We start from the raw sequence: 16,307 nt of genomic DNA, 5'->3' as shown, positions 1-16,307 counted from the left end.
GGGCTTAGATTCTGAGTGATAGCAAATTCACCTTTAGGAGGCTGGAAAACAAGGGTCCAGGTGCACTGCTTACACCACACAAGTAAAGAAATTATCCCAGACACACGCTGGAATTCGATCATGCTAAAGGAGGTTTCTTACCACCAGATTAATGAATAGTGTGATTTATTAAAGCAACAGCAAACAAGTTCTTTTGGATTGCCGGTGATAAATTTACTGTCTGCAAAAGAAGCACGTGCAAAATACCTAGGCTATGAGAACTCTGTAGAGATTTCCCAGGGGGGCCAACGTGCCAAAAGCCACGGGTGTAGAGATTTATGCTATTAAAGAGACTCTACCGAGACAAGGAGAAAGGGAAGGGGGGGCACTCAAATAAAATCCTACCCAAAGGCATCCCAGTGGGGGGGGAAGAGAGGCTCAGCACATTGACGGTCACAGGGGTTGTGCCTGCAATGGTGTATTCCCTGTGATGGTATTTTCCCTGACATCCTTTCCCCTGTTGGCTATTTTTATTCTATTTTACCTGACAGGTGAAGCTTGAGTGAATCTAGTCAAGTGTATCTCTATTGTGATTTGTGTAAAGTTATTTTGTTTCACATTTAAAGATATAGGGTACAGGAAAATTCAGTGCACAGGCTCCGTGAGGGGAGGTTGCACCTTGGAGGTGGGTAACTTCAGAGGTAGAAGTGTGTTTTTTATGTTAAAATGAGATTTTAATGAACAAAAGTACATTTCAAGAGCAGCGTCTGTCAAAGGGTGGCAGGTTGTTTGCCCAGAATATCAAAAGTGCAGTTAGTGGGTATTTTTGCCACAGAGTATGGCCATGGTGTCTCCACTCCACTCCACCATCCATGTAATTTCTCCTGGAGTTAGCACACTGCGTACCCCTGATAATATCAACATCTAGGGTAGTCATGGTACATTAGCCACACTCTATCGACTCCAAATGCTGTTCCTTTACTGAAAAAGTACAAATGCAGGCTGGGTCATTTCTAGCAATTATTGCCATTATTCCACAATGTCATCAGTGAAGTTCATCAGTGTGCTCTTGATCCCAACATCCAGGTCGTTTATGAGGATGTTAAACATCATTGGGCCCAATATTGATCCCTAGGGGACTCCACTTGTGACTCATTGCCAGATGGAGGATGAACTCTTTACTGTTACCCTCTGGGTATGGTCTGTCAGCCAGTTCCCCACCCACAACACAGACCAGTTGTCCAGGCAATGCCAGGACAACTTTTTCCAGGAGAAACTGGACAAAGTCACTTTCTCAAGAAGGAAGCTGTGGGGTGCTGTTTCAAAAGCCTTGGAAAAGTCTAGGGAGACTGCTTGTCCTGCATCAACGAAACAGGTTACTTTGTCACATAAAGCAAAAGTAAGAAGACATAGAAAACATAGAAAACTCTTCTCCAGGCTGAACAGCCCCAACTAGTGCAGGTGCATTGGCAAAAATGAAACAAGCCACAGTTCTGGCATCCAAATTATGTTGATTCAGCTTTACACTTCTTCAAACTCCTGAGAAGCAGCCATCTTTCCTGCTGACTTAGGCCTTCTATTGGTTTACTTTAGAGTGAAGGGCTGTATCTCTACAACACCATTCAGAATTCAGAATATACAGTTTTCCTCTTCTGCTTTGTCCACTCAAAAGAGGAGCAGATAATTATTTGTGTTTTGGAATGAAGGTCAGAAAAGTACCATGCGATGGGAATAATAAAGATGCCAAGGAAAATTTCAAAGTAGTAGAGTGGGGGTAGCAAAACAAAAGGAAGTCAAATCTCTCATACCTTTTAGTCTAAAACATACTGCCATCTGCTCTGAGTGACAAATCTCATCATAGGTCCCAGTGCTACAATAAACCACCTACTCAGCTCAACACATCAGTTCAGTTATTAAAGCTTTTTCAAATTTGATCTTTTTGATGCATTGATTGGTTTAATTGTATTCCTTTTCAAGCACTTACATTCATGTTGTGGTATAGAATCCTTATCTGAAAATCAACTTTCTAGTTGTCTGCAGCTTATATGGCTCTCTAGTAGAGCATTTGTTGTAGTGGATGTCTGGCAATGAATTCTTAGGAGTTAAGGTTGTCTAACAGCACTTGTACTTTTATTGTTCAGTGTGAATTTCTCTATGATTTATGGCATGAAGTTGATACACTCTTCCTCCGTGTACAATCCCTATGATGTCCAAAACAGTAAAAACTCTAGCTGGATACTTTTGCTAAAAAGATATCAATGAAATTTTTAGCTGCTGACTTGGGACAATATACCATTATATTTTAGAACTGTTACTTGTTTTCTTCCTAACCATGCAAATTAAGGCAGCTAATAACATAGTTGTTTTCCATCTGTAGATTCAGGATGGTTGTCTGTTTGGTTCATGGTTCACAGATTGTTGATCTGTTTGGTTCATGGTTCACAGATTTTCCTTGCTTTCCTAAATGATAAGATTTTCTCTCATGTTCTAAACATACTCACAAGGGCACATAGAGCATGAACCATTCCTCTGAACCACAGCACAAAATAATTTGTACATTTAGGCATGTGCAAAGATGTCCCTTTCTTGTTAACCACATCCAGGGCATCTCTTGTTCTACATCTGGAATTATGAGACAATCCAAAATGTGGACTTGCTGAGGCTTCTGAGATTTCATTATCATACTGTTTTACAAGTAGATACTAGTAGATAGTATAATATCTACTAGATGCTAGTAGATACTATAATTTTCTGGCCATTTGCAATTTTTTGAAAAGGAAGCAACGAAATTTGAAGGAAAAGATCTTCTTTAAGATTCATTCTCTTTTAAGAAATAAATTCTATAAAATATATAAATATCACAGTTTGGGTTATTTCTCAGGCAATAGGGAATGATTCAAGATCAATATTCTGTTCTTTTGAATTTCTGCTTTATGCATAAGTTCTTAACTTACACAAGCCTGTGTACTTGTTCTCTGAAGTATGTACTTTTTTTGCATGTGAGATACATTTATAGAGTATTTTGAACAACTGTATGTGGCACAGAGTTCCTGAGTCACAGATGAGAGAAAGGCATGGTGAAAATAATACAGATTAAGCATAGCATAAAATAGTGGCAAATATAGGTCGGCTAAATTTGCTTCAAAGCTAACTGCTTCCTTGACATAAGAAGGCTGCTGCTAGGTAGAAAGGGAATGTGCAGTGTATGGGTTTTGCTTAAATTAGTGAAATCTACATCTTGAGGAATAATTCATAAAAGAATTTATCGCTTCATCACCAGAGACACTTGTCCAATGTGACAGTAAATACAATTGTGTGCACTAATGGTAAAGTGGGTAATTATTTTTCTTTTGTCTTTTTAATGCTTTCTAATTTGGCTCATTAGCATCGTAGGAGAGTTCAGGCTGGATGGTATCTCAGGAGATGACAGAACCAGCAATTAGTTCAGGTTGGCAGGGACATTTGGAAATCATCTAATCCACCTCCCCTGCTTACAGCGGGGTCAAACCGCAGCAGGTTGCTCAGGGCTTTGTCCGCTTGGGTTTTGGATATGTCCCAAGTATAGAGTCCACAGCCTCCTTAGGCAGCCTGTTCAGTGCTCAGTCACCCTCACAGGAAAAAAGTATTTGGTTTTGTTTCAGTGGAATTTCATGTGTTTGTGTTTGTGCCCATTGCCTCTTGTCCTGTCACTGGGCACCAGTGAGAAAAGCCTGGCTCCATCCTCTTTGTACTCCTCTCAGGAATTTAGGCACATGGATAAGGTCCCCTGTGAGCCTTCTCTTTTCCAGGGTGAATAGTCCCAACTCTCTCAGCCTGTCCCTGTCTCTCTCAGACCTTCCCTAATCCACTGATCATCTTGTGTGGTCTTTTCACTCCGTGCTCTCCGTTGTGTTCCTGTCACTGTTGTACTGGCGAGCACAGAACTGGACACAGTACTCCAGATGTGCCCGACCACAGCTGAGTAAAGGGCAAAGAAACCCTCCACTGACCTTATGGCAAAGCTTTTTGTGGCACAGCTTGGGATGCTGGTGGCTTTCCTTGGTGCAAGGACACATTCCTGGCTCATATTCAACTAGTCTGGCCTCCTGCTCAGCACTGGAGAGCCTCAGGATATTTTAAAGAACTTATACATAAAGGTGCTGTTAAACACCATAGTCTGTGGAATGCTCTTGAAGCTGTCTGCATAGCTATGCTCTAATAATAAGGATGGAGACCTTTTGTTTGCTGAGGGAAATACACATCCTTGAGATGACGTCCTGCCAGCCAAAGAAAAAACACTCATTGTAGCGTTGTTTCAGTACAGATCTGTGGCTGCATTATTTGTGTCCACATATATGTTATCACTGGCTCTTGGACCATAAATATTTTTCCTGCACTGTAGAGTAACTGTAGCTCACAGACCAAACTCAGCTGCACTGGTTTAAAGGCACTTGTTTATTTGCTGAGCATCTATCTGCACAGTTACTCTTGTGCTAATGTAACTGGGTGCTGAACAGGTACTGAGCAAATAGAACAACACATTTCTTAAGGAAATGTGTAATAACTTGGGGTTTAAATCTGGCTTTTAAATTTTTGTGCCTTAATATTCCCATTTGAAAGTGAGGTTAACACTACGTACAGCACATCACAGCAGATTCTTAAAAGTTTTAATCTTAAAACATATTAAAATCCTCTGAGGAAACATTATTTTTCTAGTATTTTATATTATTCTATGTGTGATTTTATAAGTATGTGTGTATATATCAATATATATAAATGCATTATGAATGAGATTGCTAACTGTACTTTTTCAGGAACTAGTGCCAAGACCAAAGGCAGGGTTTCTTTGACCCTTTCAATTGTAGTATGGTTAGGCTTTGGAGCAATGCAAACTCCATTTTTAATTCTTATAGTTCGGAACAGATTTGATTTGTAGGCATGCAGCCCTATTTATATGATGTGTTGTCCTCTTTAGGGCCAGCCTGTTCAATTAAAATAAAATGACTTAAGCTTATGATCCAAATCTCTGATATACTGGAAGTTCAATATAGAACCAACAGTTGTTGACCATGAATTATTTGAGATAAATAAAGGCACAGTGCTGTCCTGGGAATGGAATACGTGTTAAAATGACTCACGGATAGGAACACTGGAGAAATTTCACCAAAAAATGTTATGGTTTAAATAAAAGTCCTTCCTGAAAGTCACCTCATAATGAACATTCTTATCTAATGAGAAACCATCTGTAATTGTATGTCTCGTATAGTGTAACATAATATATAACACACACACACACCCCAGCATAACATGTGTGTAGTAAAAATAGTGTAAGTATATAAAGCATTTTATGCTGAACCTTTTTTATTTTTTTTTAATCTCTCCCCTGCTTTCTGTATTTCTTTAAACGAGGAAGGGAGTGACTGTGTTTCCTGAAACAGTGAGATGAACTCTGATTTTGGAATAGTTCTTAGTTATAGGATGGATAACTGCTGAAAAGATGAATTAATTTCTCAAATCAGAACTGTATTATTATGCACAATTTCTCTCTGTTTTATGTATATATGTATTTATATATATTGTTTATTATCTTTGCATATATGAAGTCCATTTTAAGAAAATCATTGTCAGCATTAGCAAACAAGCTTTTCTGGGATGCTGTTCCAAAACCTTTTTTAAAAAAAAAATAAAAATCTTTAAAGTATCCTTTAAAGATAAGCAAAGTGGTTTCTAAGCCAACAGTACCTCTGAAACTACACGAGCCAAAACCACATTGTGCACTTGCTTCATAAAGCAACGAATATATACAAGCAGTATTTGATGATTGGCTCCCCAAATCCAAATTTCACAATGAAGAGGAAAAAATATTTTTACAGCTACGGAAGTTACTGGTTTTTTCATACTTTGTTCAGGTTATATTTTCAAAAGAATGTAATAACCTTTATGAAGACCATTTTTATCTGTGTTTCTATGTACAGACTTCAAGTTTTGTGACCAGATATCTACTTTATATACAGACATATAAATAATAGTTTCAAATGTTATGTGGTGCAATTCAAAAGGTCCTTTTGAAAACTTCTTTCTTTGTGTCTTTTATCCCTGTTGCATGACAACAGTAATATAAAGGCCATGTAAGAAAAGTAATATTTGGTGCAGAATTTTGTAAGTTCCTATGAAGGAAAAAAAGACACTGAGAATCTTGTTCTTTTGCCATTTGCAAAACCCTACTTACTTGGTATTTCCTCCTAGGTGTCTAAACAGTTTTCCAAACTTTGCTATTTTAATTTTTCTTTGGCTTGAAAGTTGCACTGCAGTGTTGGATTTCAGACACTGAGCAAACATGGCAATTTCTAAGCTACACAAACAATTATACTTTTACAAATTTATTCCATAGCACGAATTCTGGTTCTGATCACTTCATGTCCTGTTTTTGAAAGCTTGCATGAATGCAGTATTACTGGAGAATTAAGAAAATAGAGTGTTGGTTGGAAGGCACATATTTATAGGTCAAGGTGGCATTGCTAGTAAAACCACTGAAAAGTGCTACACACGTGTCAATGTACTGCTTTTCCTTATGATTCTCCAGGCCCAGGGAATGAAGCTGTATCCTGCAGATTTGCAAGTTTTGCCAATAGTCTGCATCCTGGGGACTTGCTGCTTGCGCAGCTCTGGCAGATACAAATCCCTTCTCCTCTCACCTAACCAGAGTAGCTGTGCTAGGGCTCTGCAGTCACCATCAGCAGAAACCAGTCTGCTGCTGAAGTTCCAGAATGCCCACTGAGTTATAGCTGTGGTTCTTGCTTGCCACCACTTAGAGGTGTATATTAGAGCTGATAGAAGAACGTAACTTATGGAAATAACTTGTGAAGTATGGATGACTGTGAGAATCCCTCCTATACATGTGATCCTTAGGAGAATCACAGAATCATGTCAGAATCATGGAATGGTTTGGCTTGGAAGGGACTTTAAAGATTGTTGAGTTCCAAACTCCCTACCATGGGCAGGCAGGGACACCTCTCACCTGACCAGATTGCTCAAAGCCCCATCCAGCCTGGCCTTGAACACTTCCAGGGGGAGGACAGCCACAGCTTCCTTGGGCAACCTGTGCCAGTGTCTCACCAGCCACACTGTGAAGAATTTCTTCCTAATGCCTAACCTAAGCCTACCCTCTTCCTGCTTGAAACCATTACTTCTCTTCCAGTTACTGTGTGCCCTTATAAAAAGTTGCTCCCTGGCATGTCTCTCCCCAGAAGGATGAATGTCACTTTGGATTTTGGTTGCAGGGACAAGGCTGAAAGATAACAGCATCCCATTGATGTAGAGGGAATTTTTTTTTTTTTTAATTCTTGATGTGGCCTGTGTAAGTTATTTCAATCCTTGACCTTAGCTGCATTAAAGTGTGAGATCTGTGTTGACATTTATGTGAAGTTGTCAGTCTAATTTACACAAGGTAAAAAAGGCTATATTTCAGACCTTGTTTTCAAAAGCTTTTTTAAAGTTCTTTCCATTGCTTCTGTTCTGTTTTCTGTCTGAATCATATTTTTCTTTTTATTAATTTGCAGCCCTGAGTACAGCTTAAACAGTGAATGCCAAGTACTGATCATCAAAAAATCATTTCCAAGTTGTATTAATCTTTTCCAGCATATTTTCCTGCATAAAAGAAAAAAAAACAAAAAACCCCAAACCAAAAAAAACCCACTTGCCAACGCATTCTTTGGCACATAATAAAATAATTCTGGGTAGCAGACTTTTGTGTGAATTCTTGGCAGAAGGTGAACAGGTCAGATATCCAAGAAAAAAGGGTGTAACATTTAATAATAGTGAATAATCGCTTCTACAAAACTTTGGGTAACCAGGCACACTATAATTTTGGCAACTGACACAAGCTTCAGCTAGGGATCCTTTCTTTCTATTCCCCAGGGACTATAAAAGAGCTTGTAATACAGGACACATTTCCCAGGGTTCTGGAAAAAATTTTAATCGTTCAGCAATCTTGATATTGAAACAAATGTACAAGCCCTATTGTTCAGCTGATTTTTCTAAAAATATATTTCATCTGCAGTTCTCTATTTTAAATTGCTAATGGGTGTCCTTGTTAAGCCCTTTATGTAATTGCAAAGGTAAGTCTTCAAAAATAAGCAGACACTGCCAAAACCAGAGAGGCACTCTAGGATGTGTTATTGAGAAAGGAAAAGCTCGGCTAGGAGAAGAATCTCAGTCTGCTGTGAATAACAGACAAGACGTGTAGGAGTTTTGCCCACCTTTTTATTTTAACTGTTTGCAGAATCATTATCAGTGTCCTGAGGCACCAGATACTAGTAACTGCAACCAAACCTTTTTTGGAGAAACTGGTGTCCTTTTTGTGAAGCCTTTGCATATGTTCACTCGATTTTTAATACCATATTTTTGTGAATACATAGTTACACAGAAATCTAAGGAGAAGCAAGGATCAGGATCCATGTGACATTCTCCGTTCTCAGTCGGTGTTCTCAGTCACAGAGAAGGAGAAATACTAGACTCTAAAATGGCATGTGTAGCCAAGTAAAGTGAAGAATGTCTTTGTATTCTCTTGGGAAATGGGCAAGGATCAGCGGGTGTTAGGCCCAGGATTAAGAAAATAAAGTTGCTCTAAGTTAAACTGTTTGCTTCTGGTTTTGCAGCCAGGAATTGCATTCAAATATGCCCTTACAGATATATGTCCCTTGTTTCTGTATGCTGGTAAATCTAGACTTATGGAAGTCCTAGTTTAGTGTTAACTGTGCTGTTTGTACATAACTGGTATTTGGAGGAAATTATTTTGTTAATGGTCATATTTCAGTCTTCTTTAGTGGATTTTTTTTTTAACTGCAGTGGTAGTAGGGCTCTAATTTATTTCAGATCACTGCATTGCACCACTCTTCCCTTCTTCCCTTCCTGCTTAGATGGCACTCCCAAGACCCAGACATCAAACTTGGGAAGATGTTTTTCCACTGGATGCATCTGGTTTCTTTGGCAAGCAGCTGTGCGGGCAGCTTTGGATTTTCTTGGGTTTGGTAACATGGTAAAGCTGCCGATGAGGCTGCGTGGGGATGTCTGTTCCTCTTGCAATTTTCTTTGACTCATTTTTCTGTGCAATGTTTCTTCTTGATGTGTCTAAATCTCCCAGGATTTTTGCCTGTATACCCTTTTATGGTCATAAAGATGACTTTCCTTCACCCCCTTACAACTGTTTTTTTCCCTGCAGCCTGGATAGCTGTAGTCAGTGCTTACGTGCCTTCCATTCTTGCACAAATTTTACATCTGTCAAAATCTCAGTGGTAATGCCAGGTACAGTACTGCCTTAAGAAAACAGGCACTCATGCATCCAGAAAACTGGAAATTGCCAATGGATCCCATTATAGCAATTGCACATTGGTTCTACTGAGCCAGGAGTTTTAATAATTTCTCAAACCTTGCTCATTTTTGTGTTCTGTACCTGCCAAACACTTTCAAAGAGAGCAGTGTGTTACTTCAGAGATGAGGGACTGGAAGAGCTAGCGTTGGGAATTTCCAAAAAGAAAGACTAACACAATGTCAGAGAAAACAATGAAATAAGAAATGTTGATTATTTCTGCCTGCAGATACTTAAATTGTTAGGAAAAAAAAGGGGGAGGGGGAGAAAGGGCGGAGATCAGTTTACGATTCCTCATTTGTTTTGTTTGTTTATCTTTTTTCTGTTGATGTAATACTGTCACTAATTTAGTGATTTCTGGAAATTGAACCTAAGATCCGTGGATTCTGAACTGCTTAAAGGACTATGAAAATTTAATAAAGAAAATTACACAGTCCTCTGCATGAAACCTCACTGTTTCTCAGGACCAGCCACACAGGGCATGAGTTATACAAAGATTTGTATGGAATGGGTTGTTACTTGTGCTCACTGTTGGGATAGAGGCTGTTCATCATGGAGATGCCTGAGATGTCTGTAAAAGGCAATTTGATATAATTCTGTATTCTCTATTTCATTGTACAGTAACGAATGTTTCAGTGAAGAATCTTGTAAGATGAAAAATCAAACTGAGTAACTTGCAAATAACTTAGACACATCTGTTGTTCAAAAAAATATATGAACAGTATACTAGTTAGATTTGCCAGGGAAAACTAAGTTCATGTAGTTCACAAACAGAAAACCTGCACAGTATTCCGTAGCTCTCTTAACTGTTGCTGATCAGGGCATCCCTGAGGTAACTCTTGAGTAACCAGCAAAGACTGAAACGCTTCAGAAGTCATTGCTGCCACAGACTCCTCTTTGTCATTCCCTTCACCTGTACAAACGCAGCAGTAGGTGCTGTAGCTGTTCATATTTAAGATTGCAGTTTAAAAAAAGATTGCTTTTTATGGTGCTAAAGGGGACTGGGAAATGAAAGAAGCACTTAGTGAATGTCAGTTAGTGGGATCTGTGATTGCCAGGTGAGCTAGTGCAGGGAATACTTGGCAACACCCCAGTTGTGTGCCAAAAAGGAGGAACTGTTCACTTACAGAAGAGGTGAGACATCTCTGTGGAAGGCAAGGCATTCCCCGGGCTGTGTGGCTGAGCAATGCCCTTTCCTATGCCTGCATTTGACAGGTGTTTCTGCAGGGAGCCAGGCATATTACAAACAATAAAAGCTGCGTAGCCTGCAGATCAAACGAGAGCAAAAAGAGCAGCATTATGTTCATTAAAATAAACCTGGTAATTTTACGATCAGTGACAAATCTTGTTTTAAGGGGAGGCCATTTTTAACTGAAAAAGGAGCAGCCAAGGGAAAAAAATTTTGATCATCTCCATTTTTGCAGTTACAGCAAAATCCATCAGAGAAATTTTGCAAAACATAGCCCTACATATGCATTTTTGGCACTGCCTAGGGCAAGAATTCCCAAATGGCTGTGTATGTTTCACTGAGAGTATATACAGACACCTCGGTGTGGGAAATGATACAGCTCAGCACCAGAACCTGTTACCACTGTTGGTACAGAAAAGTGCGGGAATCTCTAAGTGAAGAATTTCACTTGGTTTTAAAGTCATAAACACTTGCATAATAATTTGGCAGAGGCAGGGAGTTGTAATTTAAGTAATCTTTTCTGCATACATTATTTCATGGATGTTTTTGTGCTCTGGAAAATCTTTCAAGATCGACTGTTCAGCTATTGATTGGTCACCTCCCATTAGTTGTCCAAGCTCTGCACTGGTCATTTGGAACAAGAGATCTTAAAGGTCCCTTCCAACCCAAACTGTTCTGTGATTCTGTTTGGGTTTTTTTCATGGATGCTAATATATGTACATAGTTTGATGGCTTATGTTTATCTTTTTTTTTTATGGAGGCAGAAAAATCCTGGAAGCCATTCTTTCAAGTCTGCTGCAAGGTTGCTTTTAAGGCACTGATCACAGTCATGGCACAAGTGGCTGTCTGGTTCTTTGGTATGAAACCGGTTCAGTGTGTGGCCATGCTCTTTCCCCTTTGGCCCTTTATGTTCATATCTGTAACCTTAAAAGCTCATAGTCCTATTGCATGTGTCCTCCAAGGGAGGACATTAAGATTTCATTTATTGGTGCTATTAGGTTAGAAGTTACTATTTGTAGAGAGATGATTACAGCCACCAAAGTGACAGAATTTATGAGAAATAATGCACATGGATACAGATTTGCAACTTTCATTTTACTGCTACTACAGCATTTTGAGTTTGGGTCCATCGTAATTTCATGTCATCCCTACCACATCCTTTCTTCGCATCCTGCCTTGCAAAGCACCTTCTGCTCTGCTCTCCCTTTCCGACTGCCTTGACAGACTGCACAGAGTCCCTGGGAACAGGGTGGGTGTGGTACTCCTGCCTTGGCTTTGCATTTTCCCCAGTGTGGTTTCATGAACTTAGGGCCATATTACCATTTTAACACAAGCTTACATTTAAAAATAACTTATTTTTGTTTAATATAAATCACCTTTTTTTAGGACTGAACTAAAGAGTCCCAGCATTGCTTTATAATTCAGTGTACTCAAAAGCATGCATAGCTCTAAAGAGAACTGGTCACATCTGGTAACTATAAAAGCAAAGCTCAAGTGATTTCTCAGTGTTATCAGAAACCTGACATGGTTACAGCTTCATTCAGGATTTTGTTAACTGTGTATGTTGCTTTTAAAACCAATCTACTTCCATATGAGTCTTATAGAAATGCTAGGGTTATACAAGAAATCAGGAGGTAATTAGCTATCAGTTGGTGGTCTGGTGAGTTGTTTCTGTTGTTTGTTTTTCTTTTAATTACAATTGTATGGGAGGATTTTTCCAAGATGGATGAGGAGCACAGTGTCCAGCAGCATGCACTTCAGCAGTTTCACTCTGTTGATTTTCAGAATCTGCATCTTACCCGATAATTTCAGGAATTTGTTACAAGTGCTGGAGGTGCATGAGTGCAATTGCTCTTCAGTGACAAGGTAGCCAGGAACTTTGTGTTTGGTCATCTAACAGGAACTCTGGTTTCTTAGCATTGAAAGAAACAGTAAAACAAGATTCATTGGAGTAACTCAACTGAGTTTTATGCTGTGGAATTCCTTCTCTCAGGTGCAGCCAGGTGAGATGTGCTGCTTTTTGGGGATGTGGTAAGTGAGGACTGCACAAAGAGGCTAGCTGTGTGCCACAGTCAGCTGTCTGGTGGCAAAGCTGGGGCTTGAGATACAACAGGGCCAACTAGGAGGTCTGCAAAATACCAGATGCAATAGTGGAAGTATAAAGTCAGATAAAATTAAGCCTACCATAGATCACCAGTTGATGATTTTCTGCTTTTTTACATTTTCTATCTATATTTGTTGGTTGCCATTTTTATGTGATCCACCTTTTCAAAGAATCAGAGACAGACCATGTTACAATTTTCTGAGCTGCCAGGCCACAAACTAGTTACTGGCTTTTTTAGCAGTTGACTTCAGTGCTTCTGGAAAACAGCTTTATTTTCCCATTCTTCTCCATTCGTAAGTAGATTTGCTGATTTTTCTGTCTTGCATTTTAAAGTCCATTCCTTTTTAAGAAGGTAGTGTTACTGTTATTGCTGATTAATGTACATACACATAAATACAAACCAAGTGGGATTGGACTCTGTAATTCTGGTTAGTTGTATGACATATATTTATATATACATAGAGATTTCATTGTTCAGTGATCAAACCGTAGAAATCTCAGATGTAGGCTGTGTATGCTCAGTGCTTGATTTCTTCCTCATTGTGGTACCCAGAAATGTGCTTAGATGTTCTACAAAACTAATAACAAGGGAAAAACACTGCTCTGCACATCTTACAGTCTATTTTGGATGCAGCAGGAGGTCTAGCAGCTCATAAACTAGACCAGGGCATAAAAAGCAAATACAGGATTAGATGAAATGATACTGCAGTTCTTCATGGTTTTTTTTTTAGCCTTATTATATATGTTTTTTAATGCCTTATAATCCTATGTAATTCTGCTCGTGGGTGGACCTGCCACTTCCTAAGAAGTGTCTCAAGTATCCCCAAAACACGGGGAGTGCCAGAAGGGGAAGGTAGGGTCAGGAAGGGAAGGGATAGAGGCTATTACCAGGCAGAGGAGAAAAACAGTGGCGAATTAAAACGTATAGGGGGAAAAGAATCACAGACAAATACATCAGATTCAAGTGTGGGAGGCTTTCTGTTTCTCGGCTTGTTTTTGCTATCTGTCTACAGTCATAACTGATCTAGCTCCAAAAAAAAAATCTTGAAAACAATTTGAGTGAGAGGGGGAAAGCATTACTGTGGAGCGAGCCCAAAATCCCATCCTCCAGCCCACACACAATTGGACATTGCAGTGATAGGGGGGAAATCCCTTAACGGACAAAACTATAAATGAAATTACTGTTGACAAGGGGAAGAGGCACAGCTATATTTAACGGAAGTATTTTCATTTGAGAGCTGCTTTCTTTCTCTTTTCTTTTTCTTTTTTTCTTCTTGTCTAGTCAGTGGAGACTGCAAGGGCTCTTCCTGTTTGAGACAGTGCATGGGTGGTTTCCCCAAGGCTTTTAATGCTAGATTAATGCTCTGGAGACAGTGTGGTGATAAATGGGTTCCTACAGTTATATCTACATCCTGTTCCCCCTTCCCCCACCCGCATCTGCCCCTATGTACAGTCACTCTGCAGCACTCGCCTTCATACCCAGCAACAGTTTCCAGCAGCTTCAGCTGGCGTTGAAGGCACAGCTCTTTCTTTAAAATGTGCCCAGCAAAATTCTTCCATTTTCAGCACCATCCCTTTCCTTACCCCTTGTTTCTAGGACAATGACGAAAATGAATTGGGGAAGAGAAAGACTTCTGGTTAAAGGATAGGCTGCTGCACTGGCTTGTCCTCTGCTGTTTGACAGATCCCAGTTAATTATGTCTGCTTTTACTGTTCACTTTCAGAAAATAAGTTTACAGGAGCAGCCTTTCTGTTGGTTCACATTTTAATGGCAGTGCTCTGCATGTCTTTTTGTGCTCAGCAATGACTGAGCAGAGAATTTGAAATCTCCTCCCTGGTATAAGGGAATGGCTCCCATGTGTCAGCTGCCTCTATGGCTTGATTTTATACAACTTGCACTCTGGTAGGGATTTAAGTATTTATCTTCAGGAAAAAAGCAACTCTAAAATGCAACAAGGGAAATGAAGATTTGAGGCACTTTTTTTAGCTGGACTTGCCCTTTTGGCCATTCCTGGGGTTTTATGTGATTGTTTTCAGTTACTGCGGTTCTCTGGTGATTTTTCCCTGTGTGCATTTCTATTTCTATACTGCTTTCCCAATATGTGCAGGGGAGGGGGATGGGCAGTGGCAGAGTGGTCAGGATGGCTCTGGTTAACCTCCCTGGCTCCACGCAGCCAAGCCAAGTCCTCCTGCTTACAGTGCAACATCTCTCAGATCTCGAAGCGGAATTATTTTTAGACCGTGAAGGTGTATCTGAGCTGGTGCATTTACATTTCATGTCATGGCTTCCTTTTCCTGCTCTCAGGTTTCTCCCACTCGGCCTTCACCTTCGGTATCGAGAGCCACATCAGCCAGTCCAACATCAACGGAACACTAGTGCCACCTGCTGCACTCATCTCCATCCTCCAGAAGGGGCTCCAGTATGTGGAGGCTGAGATCAGCATCAATGAAGTGAGTACCCCTCCTGGAAACCACTGACTGGCACCCCGGCAATTGCCAAGCAGTGTGTCTGGAGATGCAAGCTACCAAGCTGCCTCGGTTTCTCCTCATCTGGTTTAATTTTGTTCTTCATGTTTTGCCTCATCCCCAGCTGAGAGCTGACTAGCTCTGCAATAGATGTGTGTTTCAGTTTTTTAGCTGTGGCACTGAGGCCTTCTTTGTGCTGCTGAAATGGTTGTGAACGGGTGTTTCTGCTACCCTGGTCAGCAAATCCGGGGTGCACAGATTCTTGTAGCAAGCAGGAAAATGATTCTGTGTTTACAGTCTTGCATTTTCAAGGTCACAGCAGAATTTGGCAGGAAAAGCCTACAGCGTATGCTAAAACTTCATTCCCTGACACCTGCCAGCAGGCAGCACTACTTGGAAGCCATGAGAAGCCTAATCAAAAATCTTTGGAGGTGACTGGAGAGATTCTGTCTGATTTCAGTGACTTTGAATCTGGTCATATTATGATCAGGCATCGGCCGCTCACGTACGTGGCGAGACGGTTGTGTGTAAATTCTTACCTTGTCTGGGACACTGGTTTTCTGTGGGGTTTGTTATGAGCAGCCACAGAGTGTCTCTGTTCTCCTTAAACTGCCAGGGGAAACAAAGAGGGGATGTGGGAAGAGAGTGGTTTTGCCCTGCCAGTCTTAAGGGTGTGATGCTTCTAGAGGGAGTATGGCATAAAAATTAAGCACGTACTGGATTACAAAATATTTACAGTAGATAATCATAATTGACAGAGATCTGCAACAAATATTAATACAAAAAAACCTATTGTTTTTTCCTCAATAGCAGAATATAGCATGTGAACATCATGGGTGAGAACAAAGGAATGTAAAACAGAGAAGAGCTTGCCTTGTTTGCAGTATGTAGTTTGGAAAGTCATTTGTTTTTACCACAAACATTCTGCGTGTTTTTCTTTCTAAGACTCAATACTGTGTTTGTTGAAGTTGTGTATGTGTTATTTTTTAATTGGGGCAATGACATTTGACATTCATGCCAAGCTGCACTTTGATGCAGTTGTAATAACAAACCATTGGTAGGAATCTGTCCCAATTTGCTGCTACTTAACATTTTGCCCTGAGCCTGAAATTGGAGCTACACAGTTAGAAACTTACAGCCATGAAGAGCACCTATCTGTTTAGGTCATTTGACAAGTGTTGAGGTCTGCTTCTGTGGATCCAGCTTCAGAACTGGCCTCAGTT

General features: G+C 40.1%; 1 protein-coding gene across 3 annotated transcripts in view; it reads left to right on the top strand.

Annotated features, from left to right (window-relative positions):
- TBL1X (transducin beta like 1 X-linked) overlaps window positions 1–16,307 on the top strand; it is a 201,411-nt gene that overhangs the window by 146,859 nt on the left and 38,245 nt on the right. For all 3 annotated transcript variants that reach the window (XM_030446191.1, XM_030446170.1, XM_030446181.1), the window contains one exon: window positions 14,924–15,069. In XM_030446191.1, the coding sequence (XP_030302051.1) occupies window positions 14,924–15,069 (146 nt within the window). The remainder of the gene's footprint in view (window positions 1–14,923; window positions 15,070–16,307) is intronic.

The sequence above is a fragment of the Calypte anna genome, chromosome 1, assembly GCF_003957555.1.
Source record: "Calypte anna isolate BGI_N300 chromosome 1, bCalAnn1_v1.p, whole genome shotgun sequence".
In the NCBI taxonomy this organism is placed as follows: Eukaryota; Metazoa; Chordata; class Aves; order Apodiformes; family Trochilidae; genus Calypte; species Calypte anna.
This window is presented reverse-complemented; position numbering and strand designations above follow the sequence as displayed.